The 17027-nt window shown below is 48.3% G+C and overlaps 2 protein-coding genes across 2 annotated transcripts in view; both read right to left on the bottom strand.

The window, feature by feature from the left end:
* LOC144152099 (uncharacterized) overlaps positions 1-2777 on the bottom strand; it is a 173904-nt gene extending 171127 nt beyond the window's left edge. Inside the window, exon 1 of the mRNA XM_077683310.1 lies at positions 1623-2777. Within this exon, the coding sequence (XP_077539436.1) occupies positions 1623-2324 (702 nt within the window). The 5' untranslated portion in view covers positions 2325-2777. The remainder of the gene's footprint in view (positions 1-1622) is intronic.
* Positions 2778-4831: 2054 nt separating this feature from the next.
* Positions 4832-17027, bottom strand: part of LOC144151845 (uncharacterized) — a 35338-nt gene continuing 23142 nt past the window's right edge. Inside the window, exons 6-7 of the mRNA XM_077683009.1 lie at positions 14061-14419; positions 4832-5290 (exon numbers count right to left, since the gene is read on the bottom strand). Coding sequence (XP_077539135.1) covers positions 5267-5290; positions 14061-14419 — 383 coding nt within the window. The 3' untranslated portion in view covers positions 4832-5266. The remainder of the gene's footprint in view (positions 5291-14060; positions 14420-17027) is intronic.

Raw genomic sequence — 17027 nt, 5'->3', positions numbered from 1 at the left:
AAGAAGGGGAAGACCATTAATCCGATGCAGGGGTGAAATAAGGAAATTTGGAGGTAAACTGTGGGCTCGAGCAGCGCAGGAAAGGAGCGGTTAGTGGTCAACGGGGGAGGCCTTCGTCCTGCGAGCGGACCTGAGTGGGTTGATGATGATGATTATTATTCAGGCACGCCGCCGCGACGTGCTTACCATTCTGTTCCGCGTAAAAACTGCTTGACCACGTCTGTTCCGCGTTAAATGTGTTCGACCATAATGTCCACTTTTGAAGGCCAGCGATGCCGCCCTTCTGGTTCCAGGCGGTTGACACCAGTCACCATTTTATGCACATCCGGCTGTTCTAAATAGTCCACAAATTCAAAAAAGTAGAAACAACAATCTTCTGTGCGCAGTACTAGCATGTAAACTAAAATCATTCGCGCATTTACAGATATTGCATAGATGCGCTAAGGCTTAATGTGACCTTCGTCACGTAAACAGTAACGTCTAACTTGCGGCAGTTGAATAATTCATTTTATTGCTCTACGTAAGCAGCGACTTTACGGTGGGCAGAAAATTAAGTGTCCATGCGAAATGGCGAATCTGAACGCATTATACTCATATTCAAACATAATAGAAAACACGTACGAGGCGCAACAGCCGCTCAGTGGTATTGTATATAAATCATTAAACATTTATCATTTAACGACAACTATGCGTTCAATGCTGACTTTTCCGCGTAATAGCGTTACATTTTTTGCCGATTGCACATCCAAGTCTCCAAGTAGGACTGTGGCCTCTGATAAGACGAAGTGTTAAACTCATAACCATGCGTTCGACCATTATTTAAAGCTCAGCATCGCCATAGCCTCGGCCGTTTCATGTATTCATTGCAGGTTTAATTCGACGAAACGTCCCCCACAGGGTTCTGGTATGTGCGGGTCGCCGGTTTGGGCGCGCTTTCGCGTCGGTAATGTTATCTCGAGGGCCAGTAGTCGGGCAATGTGCCTTTAAATACTGCGGAAATAGGGCGCTCCTTTGTGGAAACAAAGCGGCTATTTGAGCTGTCCAGCTGCCGCTTTATCGCAGATTTTAAAGCACGCGCTTTGCACCGATGTGATATTGAAATGGCTCAGACGATGGCTCAGAACGGCGATCACAGTTCTGTTGCTGAATTTCGTTTGAACGTGAGAATACTCAGTAGTTCTTGCAGTTCACACGAAACAGCTGTGGCAAACCTATGATCCCGATTGAAATTATGTAGCAAGAACAGGTGGGTTCACTTATTGGAACGCCAAATTATCGTTCTATGATTTAACGCAATGCTTTCTTTCAACCGGGCGCATGCAAACATGCAAGTGCAGGCCACTTGTCTCTGCGTACAACTGCGTTCACCCCTGTATCTGCAAAAGGACATTACCTTAAACCTGTAGGACATTCTCAACTAGCATATTTCTTTTCCCCCTTCAAGTTATATCAAATGGGCGCATGCCAGAGAACAAAATACCGCCTTTCGAGCACGCAGCAACATCAATTTTTTTTCGTTCTTGACAGGGAAGACCAGTCAGAGGGATACCAGAGAACATCGCGCGACCGAGTCCTCCCGAGATCCTGTGGATGGATACAATAATCAGCGTGGGCCCACTGACCTGGTTCTCGGAGCGCAGTATCTTGAGCTGGTCGTTGATGAGGGCGTACTTGGCGGCCTCCTCCTTCCGCAGCGCGCGCTCCTTCTTCAGCTCGGGGCTCCAGAAGGTCTTGATGCTGTGCATGCTGGAGCCCAGCTTCTGCGTGGTCGCGTCCAGCTCGCGCTTGACGCTTCCGTACTGGCTCTGCAGCTCGTTCAGCCGGCTCTGCAGCTCGGCCACGAAGCTGCCTCCGCCGCCGCGGCCGTAGTCGCGGTCCCCGTCGATGGTGGTCTCGCGGTACATGTCCTCGCGGTACGCCCTGCTGCGGCCCAGCTCGGGCCCCCGCTCCAGCGAGCGGTCCCGGATGGGCATGAAGTCCTGGTCGACGCCAGTGTACGACGAGCGCATGGGTGGCGGCGCGGCGCGCGTGGCCGAGCGGCTCCGGTGCGAGACGCGCATCTCGGGCTCTTCGCCGTAGTAGTCGTGCGCCATGGTCAGCGGGCTGTTGTTGCTGGAGCGGCTCACGCCGTACGGGCCCGTGGGTCGCATGCGGCGGCCCTGCGAGGGCGAGGACAGGTTCCTGGCTATGGGACTTCCCCTGGCAGACGGCGGCTGCGAGATGGACGCGTAGGACGTCTTAGGTGGCCCCAGCATCACGTCGCGCGACATCTGGGCCGCCCGGGGCGACCTCTGCGAGCCGCCGTACATGTCGCGGGAGGACATGCTACTGCTCCGCCGCCCTCAGCTGGCCGCCGGAAGGCCGACCACGGGCGTCCGCATCCGTGGGGAGCCTCAGCTCGCCGCCGACCCCGGCATCATCGCGGCGCTCACGCACGCGGCGCTGCTTCGATCCGGCCGATGGCCGCGCTCTGCTCCGCTCCGGGTTGGCGCTCGGGCTCGCCCCCGTAGTACGCTATCCACGCTGCGGGGGCTCGCCGCTCCTCTCGGGGCCTCGGCGGTGGGGGAGAAAGCTCGCGCACTGCACGCACCGTGGATCCCACCAGCAGCGGCGATGATATGGCCGCCACTCGTACGGGCGAGATGTGTCCAACCGAGCGTCTGCAAACGCCGCGGAAACGGCCGCCCCAAGGCTTCACTGGCTTCACCGAGGAGCGCTTGAGCGGCGGGACGACTCCTCTCGCAGGCGTGCTTCCCACGTCCGCCCCGCGATGGAGCCACTCGCGCCGGTGGTGCCGCGAGGAGGAGGTGAGAGGAGGACGTATGAGAGGGCCGCCGCTGCTGCGCAGCGGCGCACGCTGCGCGTCACGTGACCTGACTTCTATGTGCGCTGGACTGCTCGCTTCGGGTTATGCCCCTCTCTGGCGCTCTTCCTGCCTGACTGGCATCATTGATGAACGGATTGTTCCTGGGTGCTATGGTGAGGTGAGCACCAAAACGGACATTTGGCACTCTCACGGAAGCATATACTGTTTTTTTTTTTCCCTGCAAACTGGCGCAGTGATGCTGCTACATAGAAGGGCATCCCGCGTCTCCTATAATGCATGATGAACCTATGATAAGCGTGAAGAGTGCGCACTGAAAGCAAAAACCCTGTGGGCCTCCTTTCGCGCCCTGTTTCCCCACCTCCTTCGCGTGCATCAAGCACGGAAGGAAATTGACGTCCCGATATGCTGAACACAGCAGCGTGACTGCTTCGACTGAGCTAGAAATAGCCCCAACCCTACACTTTCAAGCAACTCATGGACAAACATGTAATTATACCTCACTAACCACCACCATAATCATCATACCACCACCACTATCGTCGTCGTCGCCATGATCATCAAATACGGTTTGTATACTGCAAGGCGAAATATTCTCGCAGGGATTTTCAACTTTTTTTGTCGAAGTCGAACTTCATCCATTTGTTCTCAAGGAACGTGCTGAGGCTCCCGGTGGCTTTGGGAGCTGACAAAAATAGACTTAAATTAAAAATCGGCCTAGTTCTCTTTCCATTTCACCAATACACTTTTCCTGCTACTAATACGCGTTCCACAATTCTAGTGGTGATAAAATACGCATTAGTTTTTTTTTTGTATTTTATTTATTCTGACGCAGCTGCGCCTTACCCACTGTTTCATTTATTGCACACACTGCCCCATTGTTTTGCTTCTGCCGAGTAAGGTAACTTTCTCTATCCATACCAATGTGATGAACATCATTTGTTCATGCAGAAGGTATTTTCTAACTCAACAGGGCCTTCAGAACAAGTCGAGGTGAAGGGAAGAGGGGTTGGTATACCCTACTACCGACTCCTCTTTTCTTGCTGCAGCACCCTCACATTTATTACTTTCCGTGCCTGTGACGTCAGTGTTTTATCCAGAATTTCGAATTTAGGGGGGTGTCGAAAATCTCCTGGGGGGGGGGGGGGTGTTGGAGGGACGTTAGGGGGTCGTGTATAAAATCCCTGGGCGGGGTTTCGAAAAGTCCGGTGCGTTCCATTGCTGCATGGTAATCTTGCGTAACCCCGCCCAGGGATTTTATTCAGGATCCCCTTCTTCAGCGCCGTATTCCGTATGGGCTGTCTCGACCCCAGTCAACTTTACTTTGTAGACTGTGGTTGGGAGTGACCTTCACGAAAGCCTACTCCTTCCTCATCGGGATGGCCAGCAGCGCCCACTGTGACGCCTGCGGGGCGGAAGAGACTATAGAACATGTGCTGTGTCGCTGCCCCGAATACTCGTCGGAGAGGAGCGTGCTTGCCACCGCGCTGAGCCGATTGGACAATCTACCATTTACGGTGGAAACTATTCTAAGTCATCGGTCTTCACCATCGACCTCGCAGAAGGCGACGAAAGCCCTTTTACGTTTCCTGAGTGAAACGAACTTGCTTGAAAGACTATAGTGCCCGAAACGGGACTAGAGTGCGCGCTTTCCCACTCCTATCTCTTCCTCTTCTCCCCCCCTTTTTATTCCCTGAGCTCCATTCCCCCAGTGCAGGGTAGCAAACCGGGCTCTACACCTGGTTGACCTCCCGGCCTTTCCTTTCCTTTTTCTCTTCTTCTTCCTGGCCGGGGTGCTTGCAGTTGTGGAGTCTTTTTGAGGGGTGTCGAAATCCTCTGGGCGGGGGGGGGGGGGGGGGGGTGTTACGGGGGTATGAATCCATGTGTGACGTCACCTTACTTTCTCATCCCAAGCCCAGCTACCCAATTTCTCGCAATACTCATCTAAGTAAGCAACCACACAAGAATGCCAAGATGTCCTAAAAATTTCGTTTATTACACTCATCACGGCAGCTGTTGCTTCGTATTACAAATTACATTCATTGCTTCATTTTTTGCTTCATATAACAAAAAAAATTACATTCATTGTTTTTTTTTTCATTCGTCCATCACAAATGTTTGGAATCACGATCAGTTAAGCAGCCTCAGAAGCGAAATGTATCTCATAGGTAGCTCTTTACTTCATTACAGTAGAAAGGTCGAGGTTTTTTTGTACAAAACGTATAGAGAGCATAACATTGGAAAGGAAACTATGTTAGTTAGGTATCGTCATGTTAATAACACCACCAAGAATAGTTATTTTAAGTGCCTCGTCCCATCGGCACGTGCAGGCAGCCCAGTGGACCTCCTCCGACGAAGCTGTTATTTCGGGTGCTTGTTTCAATGGAGTCGCCCAGCTCGCCGTTACCAGATACTGCGTGTCCACATCGGAGGCATTCTTCCTCAGTATGTTGCGACGAGACATTCCTGCAAAAGCAAAATGCAGACACAGGATGCGTAAATTAGCGTAAAGCAAACGTTCATCTACAAAAAAAAAATTGAATAAAAGCTGTCAGTGCGGCCTAACAGCGCCCTTATCTACAAAGGACGGCCGTAATTCCGGTGTAGCTTTCAGTCATATTAGCCTGAAAGTTTGTACAGTGAAAATATTATATTAAAGACGGTATTGTCGAGTTACTTCTACTTTTGCGGTCGCAGGCAATAAATTTCGATGCTTGGGTAATACGTCTCACGAAAATGTCCCTCGCTTTAGAAAAAGAAGGAAATCGATGAGATCTGCAGTCATAATCTGTGAAGGCACGAGGATCGATTAATCATTTCATTCGGCACAGGAAGGAATTTTACTCATTCTCCTCTATTTTTATTCCCGACTATACTCGTGAAAGCGACCGTGCATTCAGGATGGCGTTTATGCTGGCCCGCATGCTCTTGAATGCGTAAATGGTGGAACCGAATGGAGAATTCGGGAAGAAATATCGATCTATGCGCGAGTTTATAACGAGTGTTAATAAAACTTGTCTACTCAAGCGCCGAAATGTGTGGCGCTTCAAATATATATATATATATATATATATATATATATATATATATATATATATATATATATATATATATATATATATATATATATATATATATATATATATATATATATATATATATATATATATATATATAGAAAGATAGGTCGGCAGTCTACAACGCCAAAGGAGGCATAGGGGTGTGGTTAGGCTCTTTTTTTTTTAGTACGGTTAATGAAGTTAATATTTTTCTTAATATACGCAAGAAAGAAAGAAAGAAAAACACGCGCCCAGAGTGGGGACCGAACCCACGCCTTTCGATTAGATCTCGAATGCCTTACCAATCTCAATGCCTTACCTATGCCTCCTTTGGCGTTGTAGACTGCCGACCTATCTTTCTATATTTCCCAACGAGCCCCTCATTTCCTTACTATATTATTCTGCGAAAGCCTAGCGAGGGTCTCGATTCTGGCAGCCTTGATGCCTAGGTAGCATAAGAGGGCTTCCCGCCAGTTACCCGCTCATGACAGGCTGTAGACGTTCTAGTCACGCCCCGGGGGTTAAAAAGAAGGTCCCCTTCTCCCCGTGTAGTCTGAGTGGCGCTGGCTACCACCCTCAAGCGTCAGATACACTTCTAGTAAATATAAATAGCCCAGAAAGTGAAGGAGAACACAGTCGCCCAGATAGCCGAATTGGTAAGGCATTCGAGATCTAATCGAAAGGCGTGGGTTCGGTCCCCACTCTGGGCGCGTGTTTTTCTTTCTTTCTTTCTTCCGTATATTAAGAAAAATATGAACTTCATTAACCGTACTAAAAAAAAAAAAGAGCCTAACCACACCCCTATGCCTCCTTTGGCGTTGTAGACTGCCGACCTATCTTTCTGTATTTCCCAACGAGCCCCTCATTTCCTTACTATATATATATATATATATATAAGTTCTAAATAGTCCACCAGAATAGCGTGTTCAGGCAGTAGAATCTATTAGGATGCTAATGCCTCTTCCTCCACTTGTTCATGCGTCCCTAAAGTGTTTGTCCTAAAATACATTGTCGTTGTAGTTCATCCGGGTACTCTGGTACTCTGGATGCCGAGTGCGCAATATCAGCAATCACGGCAACGGCCAACTGTAGGTGCATATATAGTCGCAAATACATCGAATGCATTCAACTGCACACGTGGATGCCCTAAAGAGTCTAGTTAACGTCAAATTATTTCCCCGGTCACACAGGCGGTGGCAGGAAAAATGCCCGGGAGTAAATGGTTGTACCAGCATTAACTTAAATACTATAAAGAAATCATAGAAAAGTCGCGCTGCTGCTTTAATACTTCTCTTTGCCCCATTATTACGTAGGCAATTACAGCAGAAACAGGGAGACAAGACGGTACATACTGATTTCTCAGGGACTATGAGTAATTGAACGAATTAACCAGATTATCGATCGACTCCACAAATAGTGTCTCTTTATCGATAACTGTTAGCTGGCTAATAAATTATTAAGGCATGTAAAACACGCAACATGTCAACAAGGCGAGGCGGAGTCAAGTAGTTCTTCCCGCCATCCCTGCAAGGAAGGTTTTTCAATTCACACTAAGATCTCAAGAGTGCAGTTCCTATTTGTGAGGTAGTATTGCATCTTTAGAGAAGATTGAAAAGCAAATCAATTTTTTCAAGTACAGACTTTGAGATGTGTGTATTAATAGGAAAGCAGCAATACAGAATTGTTATTAGAGACATTTACACAAAAAACCGGCATTTAGTTTGAACTGAGGACGCCATTATGGCCTTTTAGTGATGCCGACGCTTACTTACCTCTTTTAATGAAATGAACATAAATTTTACAGGTCACAAAATGTCTTGAAATCTCCAGTGAGTGCTTTACCCTGGAGGGTGGCTTTACCTTTCGATATGCCTTTATGTGGCAAAGCCAGCCTTGACGAACGGTTTCCTTTTGGCCGATCATTCATTCATTCATTCATTCATTCATTCATTCATCATTGATTGATTGATTGATTGATTGATTGATTGATTCATTGATTGATTGATTCATTCATTCATTCATTCATTCATTGAGTGAGTGAGTGAGTGAGTGAGTGAGTGAGTGAGTGAGTGAGTGAGTGAGTGAGTGAGTGAGTGAGTGAGTGAGTGAGTGAGTGAGTGAGTGAGTGAGTGAGTGAGTGAGTGAGTGAGTGAGTGAGTGAGTGAGTGAGTGAGTAGTCTTAGCGACGCAACAATTACAGTCAAACCCGGTTATAGCGAACTGTAATGTGCACCGCAATTAGTTCGATATATCCAACAGTTCGATATAGCCGAACCCGTCTATAACGAGTTTTTTTGTTACGAGTTCGCAATACGCGGGACCCCCCCTCACATTCCCGCGTAGAGAAACAAACGCATAAATTATGCCATTACCTTACACAAAACAATCCATTTATGGCATGCACTAAAGCTACTTTCCGCCTTAACTGCCTATTTCACAAAAGAGCGGTGATTTTTGTTTTCGCTTTCGTTTTGGCGGAGACGTTGTTTGCGCCAGTTCAAGTCCGTGTCCTTCAGTATCGGAGTAATATCGGCAGAGCACACCGACTGGCAAAAGCGCTTCATTAACCTTCATTAAAGCATCGAAGAGACTGAGGATGTCCCTCGTGACATTTTCAGTCTCTTCGGTGCTTTCAGCTGCACCAGCTGCTATGACATCAGTGACGCTGTCTGTGCCTGAGGGGCTCACAGTGACGGCAAATTCGTCGTTGACACTCAGGAAATCCTCTAAGGACACTACTTTCGGCACAGCATCCGGATCGTTGGCGAGCTCTTCGCGCAGTTCGCCGATGATGCCGTCTTGGTCCGAACTCGCTGACTGGATGTGCTCCGTCGCGAATCCCGTGCGTTGGAAACAGTTACGGAAGGTGTCAGACGTCACGTCGCTCCATGCGAGGCTAAGAATCTCAATAGTGGCTAATCAGCATCTCAATCGCCGTTCCGAGACCATGCATTTCGGTGGCAATGGTAGTCGTACCGAGTTCGATATATCCGATGTGAACTTCGTTATAAGGAATATGCTTCGCATGCATTTTCGTAAAGGGTTTGCTTTTGTTCGACACACGGCATAATTCGCTCTATCCGGGTTCGTTATAATCGGGTTTGACTGTACAAAGGGTAGTGCAATAAAACATGCCCCTCTGGTCACTTACACTAGATTTGTTCCCTCTATCTGTCTTTTTTTCGCCTCTCTTGCTCTCCGCGAAGAAATCGGAACTTCGGAGCACTTTTAAACGCTGACAACAATGTCCGCAGCGTGACCACCCCAAGCAACGCAAGCGTGAAAGAATTGTTGAGAACGAAAAATTTCAAACTGTTATAATTCGCTTTCTTTAGTTAACCTTTCCCGTTCTTCTTTCCTTACTTTTTTTCTTTTTGCGTCGTCGGAGCTCAAACGTGGTTCCGCACCATTGCACTTTACCAACGCCCGCGTAATTTAAATGCTTAGCTTGCGAATGTCCATCATTTTGTTTTGTTAACTCTTTGCATCGTTAACTTGCTAACCTAACCACGGCCAACTCTCGTACACCACGCCACGAAAAAAAAGTATCTCCTGTGACCTTTCCTTCACCCTAGTCTCATTCGAAGGAATTTTAAAAGTTACTGCGATAGCCGCACGCAGTTTGCTCGATAACTAAAACCCAGGCGCAGGTCGCACCGTCCTGGTCTCTCCAAAGAGTCCTCCGGCCAACAACGCGTCAACATCCGGCGTTTGGGCGACAAAGGAGAAACCCGGCCAACTTTAAGCAGAAACCGAATTTCGAAGCGCTTCGAAAGAAAGACAGAGAGATGGGGAAAAAAAGAGGAAGGCATCAGAAATAACGGTCGGCGAAGGGAGGAAAAACGGGGGAAGAGAATCGACCGCGCAACGACGACAAAGGGGCGGAAAAGTCCTTCGGCACTCGGAAGCCGCGCGCACAAGAAGACCGGCGTCGGCGTGCGGTGCGCGCCGAGTGCGTCCCAGTTCTGCGTCGCCTGTTTCATAAATTCAACTGGAAGGGAAAGTGTGTTGCGGTGTCTGGGAAATCGATCGCCGCTGCTTGAGCGTGCTTGCCACGGACGACCAACGTGACCGGCGTCTCCCCCCCCCCTCTCTCTCTCCCCTCCCGTGAGCATCGCGGCCTTGCCGTGGGCACCGGTGCGCCACCAGAGCGGCAGAGGGGCGCACAGGGGTGTCGATGACCTGCGCACGCCGGGTCGCCTAACATGCTCCAAGCTCCATGCTTTTGAGTGTGCTCTCCGAGTACTATCCGCTAGTTGCCTGGTTCGGCTCGCACGCAAGGCAGACGTATCTTTGATAGCGGCAAAATACGCAAAAAAATAATACATTTTGATCTTTATTTTAGAAAGCAAGATAGTTAATCATCATCATCGTAGTAGTAGTAGTCTTTGTCGTCATCATCATCATCATCATCATCATGTTTGAGTTCGTTGCAGGACGAAAGCCTTTCCCATGCTCCTCCAGCAGTTCCTGTCTCGCGATGTTGTAGTCCATTCTTCACCTCCGAATTTTTTTATTGTATCCCCCCATAGAGCTGGTTCTCTTTTTCTACTACTAGTCAATAAATAATTATATCCGAGCTAATAAAAAGCACAAATTACCAACACGGCTTTGTAAGTCGGAATTATCAGCACTCTGGTGCCCGCAGATTTTATTCGTCCATGAGCAGTGCCCCCAGAATGGTCACCAGGTGTGTGTCGGCGTCAAGCAGCTCTATTTTCTCTACCTGGTGACCGGCAGGCGACATTCCTTTCTCATGTAGATGCAAACCAGGTACTTCCTGCATACATCTAGCGCCATCAACTAGTCCGCTACGAACATCCCCGCCATTCGGAACTGCCCTCGCTTTGCCAACCGCCCACAAAAAGCCTTCGAAGAAGCAGAAATTGCAAGCCCACCGAGTCTGACCAATTGGCTTTACCCGAGTCTTCCTAATCCAAGAACAGCGTCTGCTCAACACTCTAAGAAACTTTCCTGAGATATAAGACGGCTCATGGATTTCTTTGAAGAGGGAGCCACTCCTACACGAACATCATAAATGCTCTCAATAAACCTTTTCCCTCTCTCTCTGTGTGCACCTTCCACCAGTTCCTTTAACTTTTTCCCCATTCCTTTCAGTTCCTTTAACTTTCCACCCCCTTCCACCAGTTCCTTTAACTTTTTCCCCATATTTTATGCTTTTTTTTTGCAATTCCCGTAACCCATTCACTTTTCCCAAGACACCAAAATTCGCCAAAGCGTAGCTGGCGTCTTTGTACCCTCTGTAAATAAAACTGCGTGTTCCCACCACCTCTTGAGGTGCTACTGCTACAAGCAGCCCGCTGATCCGCCTCCGTGGTCTAGGATAGAGGTGTGGGTTCGACCCCCGCAATTGCACTACTTTTCTGAGAAGTCTTCATTCTTAGCATAAAAATGTTGCGTTAGACCAATTTTACGCACTGTTTTCGTAAATTAAGGTGGTTTGGTAGGTTGCGTTATCGGGCCCAGATTATTACCACTCCAGCATTATGCAGCACGCTGGAAGCTCCGGCCTTGTACCTCCTACATGGAAACCGGATGTGGTTACCGGGAGCTCTTTTGTCTTTTCGATGCCAGATGAACATCGAAGTCTGTCTTAAAACTCGTCGCTGTGGCTCGGTGTCTAAGGCGTCGTGCTGCTGCGCCCTAGGACGGGGATTTGATTCCCGGCCGCGGCGGTCGCTTTTCTGATGGAGGCGAAAAGCGCAAACGGCCGTGTGTTCGAGATTTCGGCGCACGTTAAAGATCCCCAGGTGGTCAAAATCAATCCGGAGCCCTCCACTATGGCGCGCCTCATCGCCTGTGTAGCGTCGGCGGGTTAAACCCCGCAATCAATCGAATCTGCCTTACAACCGATTAACTATGACCAGTCTCTTCACCAGCCCCTCACATGGGCGTGTTCCACGCGCAGATATAGGCCGGGTTCTTTTTTATTTTTAAGGCGAAAGCCTCAAGTTTCATTCTGCGAAAAAAGCGTCGTCGTCGTTGCTGTTTAGTGAAGAAAATGACCGCCTCAGTGAATCGGGAGTTTCGAAGAGTTAATGTGCTCGCTCCACAAAATTCACAAAACGGCAAATTGGAAACGTAAAAGCCTTAGAATAGTGCGTGGCACGTGGAACCTGAACGTGATGGCACGTGAGTAGAACACGTGCACACCGGCCGCGGAGAACCGTGATTCAAGAGAGGCTGTGGCGGGTGGCGTAGCAAGCCTTGCCACTAGCAGGGCTGACCTCACCAAAGAGCCCCCCCTCTCCCCCTCCCTCCCTCCACCTCTCTCTCCCTCCACCTCTCTCTCTCTCTCTCTCTCTCTCTCTCTCTCTCTCTCTCTCTCTCTCTCTCTCTCTGATGACAAAATTCGTGCTTTAAGACGAAGAAGTGAAACGGATGAAACAGACGCGTACATGGTGTGGCAGAAAAGAAGCCGGTCGAAGTAATTCGCGCCAAAAGACAAACGAAAGCGAAGAAAGAGGCCCAAATTCAATGTAGCCGCAAACAAGTCGTCGATAAGTATGGCCAGGCTTTCGCCTTAAAGGCATGTAAGCATACTTAAGGGAATTAGCTTTTTTTTTTTGCGTGTTACACTCAGTGGAGGCCTCAGCTCCAGGCCTCTACTGAATGAAGGCTTTTTAAAGAAGGTATATTGCGAATATTTTTCCCCTCTAACGCACTCCCGTGGTTCTGCTTCGCCACAAAGCACCTTCATGCCAAATCCCTGCGACCACCAGAGTGAATTGGATAGATAGTGGGGTCAAACAAGTGGGTCGACCCCCCCCCCCCCCCCCCCAATGTGAAATCATTACGCATCGCATTTGTGTGACACTTTGCGAGGCGCAATGTACATTTATACGGATTCGTTCGCTGACCTTCATCTCTCACGAATTAGCTCCACCCGTAACAGTGGTTGGTCATTCGGATGCGTTGTAGTGAAGCAGACCCACGAGAGTGTCGTAAATTGTAGTGGCATGCAAACCAATCGGTCCAACACATGGCTGTCCAATCTGAATCACACAGGTACGAAAATTTGCCCCACAATGGGCAAATAAACCCGCGTGTGTTTACTGAGGAACGAAAATTCGACGAGACGAGCCACCGTTTGAAACCCGTGCAAACGATAATAAAAAATGTTCTCAATGCCATTCTTACGTTCGTAAATACTTGGGAGTGCGCTTTAAAAGAAATAAAATGGAACAAGAAATGGCTTGAAAACGTATGGGTCCTAGTTAGTTGGTATCCCATGATCCACCACAGTTGAGCGCGTGACAGAGAAGGACAAACGCGGATTAGCTCCCGCCTTCCTCTCTCCCGTCCTTTGTGTGAAAATTTTTGCGCTTGTCGTAGATCCAAGAATGTGGACGTTGCGTGCGTTTGCTCCTGTGCTCATCGGTGAAACTATATTGGCAATACATGCCAAAACATTCGTGAAGATGGGCCATTGCAGAATCTACGGTTCTGTCCTTAGCTTTCTTCCGCTATCCTGCATACGTCGCTGCAAGTTTCAACATGGTGAAACATATTTGAAATCACACTACTGCTCGATTGCAAGCTTTTCGTTCCTTTTCTTTTCTCTTCTGCCCTGACACCTACAATTTCCGCCTCGAGAGGATATGATGATGATGATGATTCTTAGCGTATCACCCTTTGTAACGGGGTGGCGTCGCACAGCGAACGTAGTCGCAATGACACTGTACAATCATCTCTCCAGAAATAAGTACAAACAAAGAACCCTTTACGTAATTTTTGTGCTAGTCTGACTTCTATGTCCGCATGTCTTCCCAGATTGTTCTCTGCTCTTTTCCCACAAACATTCTAACCTTCTTTTACTAACCTCTACTGCTGTCCAATTCACTTTTACGTTAACCTTAAAGCCAAGGGCTTCCGGTAGTTGGATGTCTCTTTCTCACGGAGGACTGGACGGGTACTTTTGCACTCCGTTACAATATGTCCCATGGTTTCTGGTTCCCTGCCGCAACTTGCGCACAGTTCTTTCTGTACCGGCTCGCGGATAAGCGTTTTTGTCCGCAAGCAACCAGCCCGGGCTTCAAAAAGCAATGCACTCCCTTTGGAATTATCAAAGAACTTCTCCCTCGTGATCTCCCGCTTCCCGATTCTACCAACTAGGACTACTGAGTGCTGCGCCCTCTGGCGGGATATGCACACACCCTGACCACGCTGAGCGGGAAGATGAAGTTGTAGTCCTTCCAGGAGACGGCCCTCGTGCGGCGGCTGTTCATGCGGGGCTTCCAGAGCAGTCCTCGGTACTTGGCCTTGCGCGCGCAGAGGCACGGGTAGAAGCTCATCTCGTCGGTCACGCCCCCCACCGGAGGCAGCTCTTCGCCGCCGGGTGGAGGCGGCGGCAGCGGATCGTCCACCGCCGGAGGTGCGGGAACGTCGACCGGAGCTGGAGGCGCCTCCGTGGGCGAAGGTTCGGGTGCGGGCGCCGCCGTGCTCGATGCTGGAATGGACGGCTCATCCTCACGACCTCCCTCGTCACCGCCGCCAGGTGACGCGGGTGAAACCTCTGAAAAAAAAAAAAACGTGTGAAAAAAGGAGAGTTGCGTAAAAAATCAATCAATCAATCAATCAATCAATCAATCAATCAATCAATCAATCAATCAATCAATCAATCAATCAATCAATCAATCAATCAATCAATCAATCGATCGATCGATCGATCTATCGATCAATCTGCGCTTGCCCTTGTCGTCGTCCCTCGTCCTTCGTACAAATGTTGCGCTTTACACGTCTGGAATGGAGTACCAACTAGCCCGAAAGTCAGCCTCAGTATCAACCAGTCAATGATCAGCTTATTTATATTTACTGGAGAGCGAACGCCTCTCCTGAATTGGGAGGAGGCAGCCGAATAAACGCCAGAGGCGCCAGCCTTGTTGTGCTGGAGGAATGATTCCAACAAATCAATACCAACCGCTAGGAACTGAGGCAAACACTATGGGACATAACGCCCTCCCCCTTCCCGTCCTATTCACGATAGAAGCGTGTAAGCTTCATTCTTATTGTCATCATCATCGTCATCATCGTCCCGCGAGGTGTAGAAGAGCGTGCTCACAAAAGATCAGACTCGTATAGTCTGCGGGAACGAAGCAGAAGCGAATAGGCAGACCTCGTTATAAGGCATTTGCCTACATCCGAGATCATGTGAGAGAAATCTGCGATTTTTTGCTCGGATTTTAAGATGGTAAGCGGGAATAAACTGCGAAGGCGTGGAAATGCTAAGGTACATAGCATCACAGCAGTTATCGTGGAAGCAGGGAGGGGGCTGCACCTCGATACAAAAAAGGTGTCTCCTCAATCTTGCCACATACAGCATCCTGAGAAGCAACAAAAACGCCTGCGGTTACCGTCGCCAAGATGATCCCGCTGTTACAGCAGTACTAACGCTCTTTCGGCCGGAAACACTCGTTCCACAGTCGCCGTTTCAATCACTTGGCCTGCTGACGCCTTCCCTAAATTAACAGCACCCCGTGCAGTTGCCGGTGAACGCGTTATAGGTGTTGGCGTAGTTCTCTATCATTCGTACCAGAGGAACTTCCGGATGTAGTATCTAACTAACAACCCCCGGTTTTCTTCGTGCTTATCAATGAAGGAGAGGTGTTTTGTTAAGGAGGGACAAAATCTAAAAAAGTACGAATGAATCAACATTTCCCCCTGTTTACTTGATTCCCTAACAGACTATAAAGCTGGTGTATAAAAGCCAGTTTTCTTAAGTGTACATAAAAAAAATACGGGGCGTCGAGGTGCAATTCAAGTAATGACAAGTCATGCATTATTTTTTGGGCATTTGCGCATCACATGTCCACGCCAGCACGCACGCACGAATAATAAATTTTATATGCATCGGCTCTCGCAAAACCATTTCATGGCGAATAATAATTCTACAAACCATAATCGCACATTGAAAAGAAAAAAAATAGCGTAACTTTTACTAGTGGTGCAAGGCTGGAGGAACAGCAGAGCTGTGGGTCGACCTAGCTTCCTCTTTTTTTTTGCTAAGTTTTGCGATGTTCTTGATAGGCTAGGCTAAGTGTTGAAGGGTGAAGCCAAGTTTAGGAGGATTTTACAAGGCCGTTCCGGTCGGTCCCCTACACTGACAGCAGATCCTATGGAGGTAGAAGCTGGGTCGACCACTAGGTCCACTGTTTCCCTAGCCTTGCACCACCACGGCAAGCTGCGCCTTTTTTTTGCGTTCTAGTACCCAAGAAAGACCACCACATTTAAAATGGTATAGTTAGGGGTGCACATACGCATATGCCCCTTGTGCTCGCACTCGAGCAGGCGCTAAAGTCGGCTTCACTGCTATAATACCTCATCTGTGGTGGTGCCCCCTTTACAGGCGGCGCAGTTTTTGTTTTAGGTATTAATTTTTTTTTTGTATCGTACTGGATCACGCTCACGCTTAAACAGTTCCACTGTTAAAAGCGTAAATTGGGATAGCTCAAAGTTGTGCACTTCAAATGTTGAGAGGCTGCGGAGAGTAAAAGAATAGAGACAACAACTGTACCGAGGTTACAACATTGAGAACCTACTGATTGCTACGCACTGCTCATCCCTTTTCTGCGAGGTTTATGCATCGCAAAACCGGCAAATTTGCGACCAAGAAGCGCAAAAATGTTTAGTGCAAACAACAGCAGGGCAAAGAAAACGGTTCATGTCGCACTAGAGCGCGAACTTGAGCCTGTTTAACTGCGCAACATTAGCGTAAAGAAATAAAAATGTCGGAGGTAGATTAAACGGAGAAACTTTGCACTTTGCAAAGTCTGACCTAGTTTGAAGCTTTGTTAACTGACGCTTAACTTTTTAGCCGTTCTGTTAAAGTTGTACTTGCCATTTATATCGAAGTCATCTGAGAGTAGGTTGGAAACGGTCGGGACGTAGATACTCCGGCTGCCTAAGGAATAATGAGTGAAACAGCGTGGATTGCAATAATGATATTAATAATAAAAATTATTTTTAACATATCGTTAACAATTATAATAGTCTGAACATACTGGTACCTAAGTTTCTGCTCACGCAAACAGAACGGATATGAACCGCTGCCTGGTTCTCAGCGCCTGTGTGTCCGTGACAGCCCGTTTGAGACCTTTAGTTTAGGGAGCCAGTAAATAAAAACA

This window comes from Haemaphysalis longicornis, unplaced genomic scaffold, assembly GCF_048455015.1.
Source record: "Haemaphysalis longicornis isolate Haplotype H1 unplaced genomic scaffold, Haemaphysalis longicornis Haplotype H1 scaffold_9, whole genome shotgun sequence".
Lineage (NCBI taxonomy): Eukaryota > Metazoa > Arthropoda > Arachnida > Ixodida > Ixodidae > Haemaphysalis > Haemaphysalis longicornis.
The sequence above is the reverse complement of the archived record's forward strand: the minus strand, read 5'-3'. Positions and strand labels throughout refer to the sequence as shown.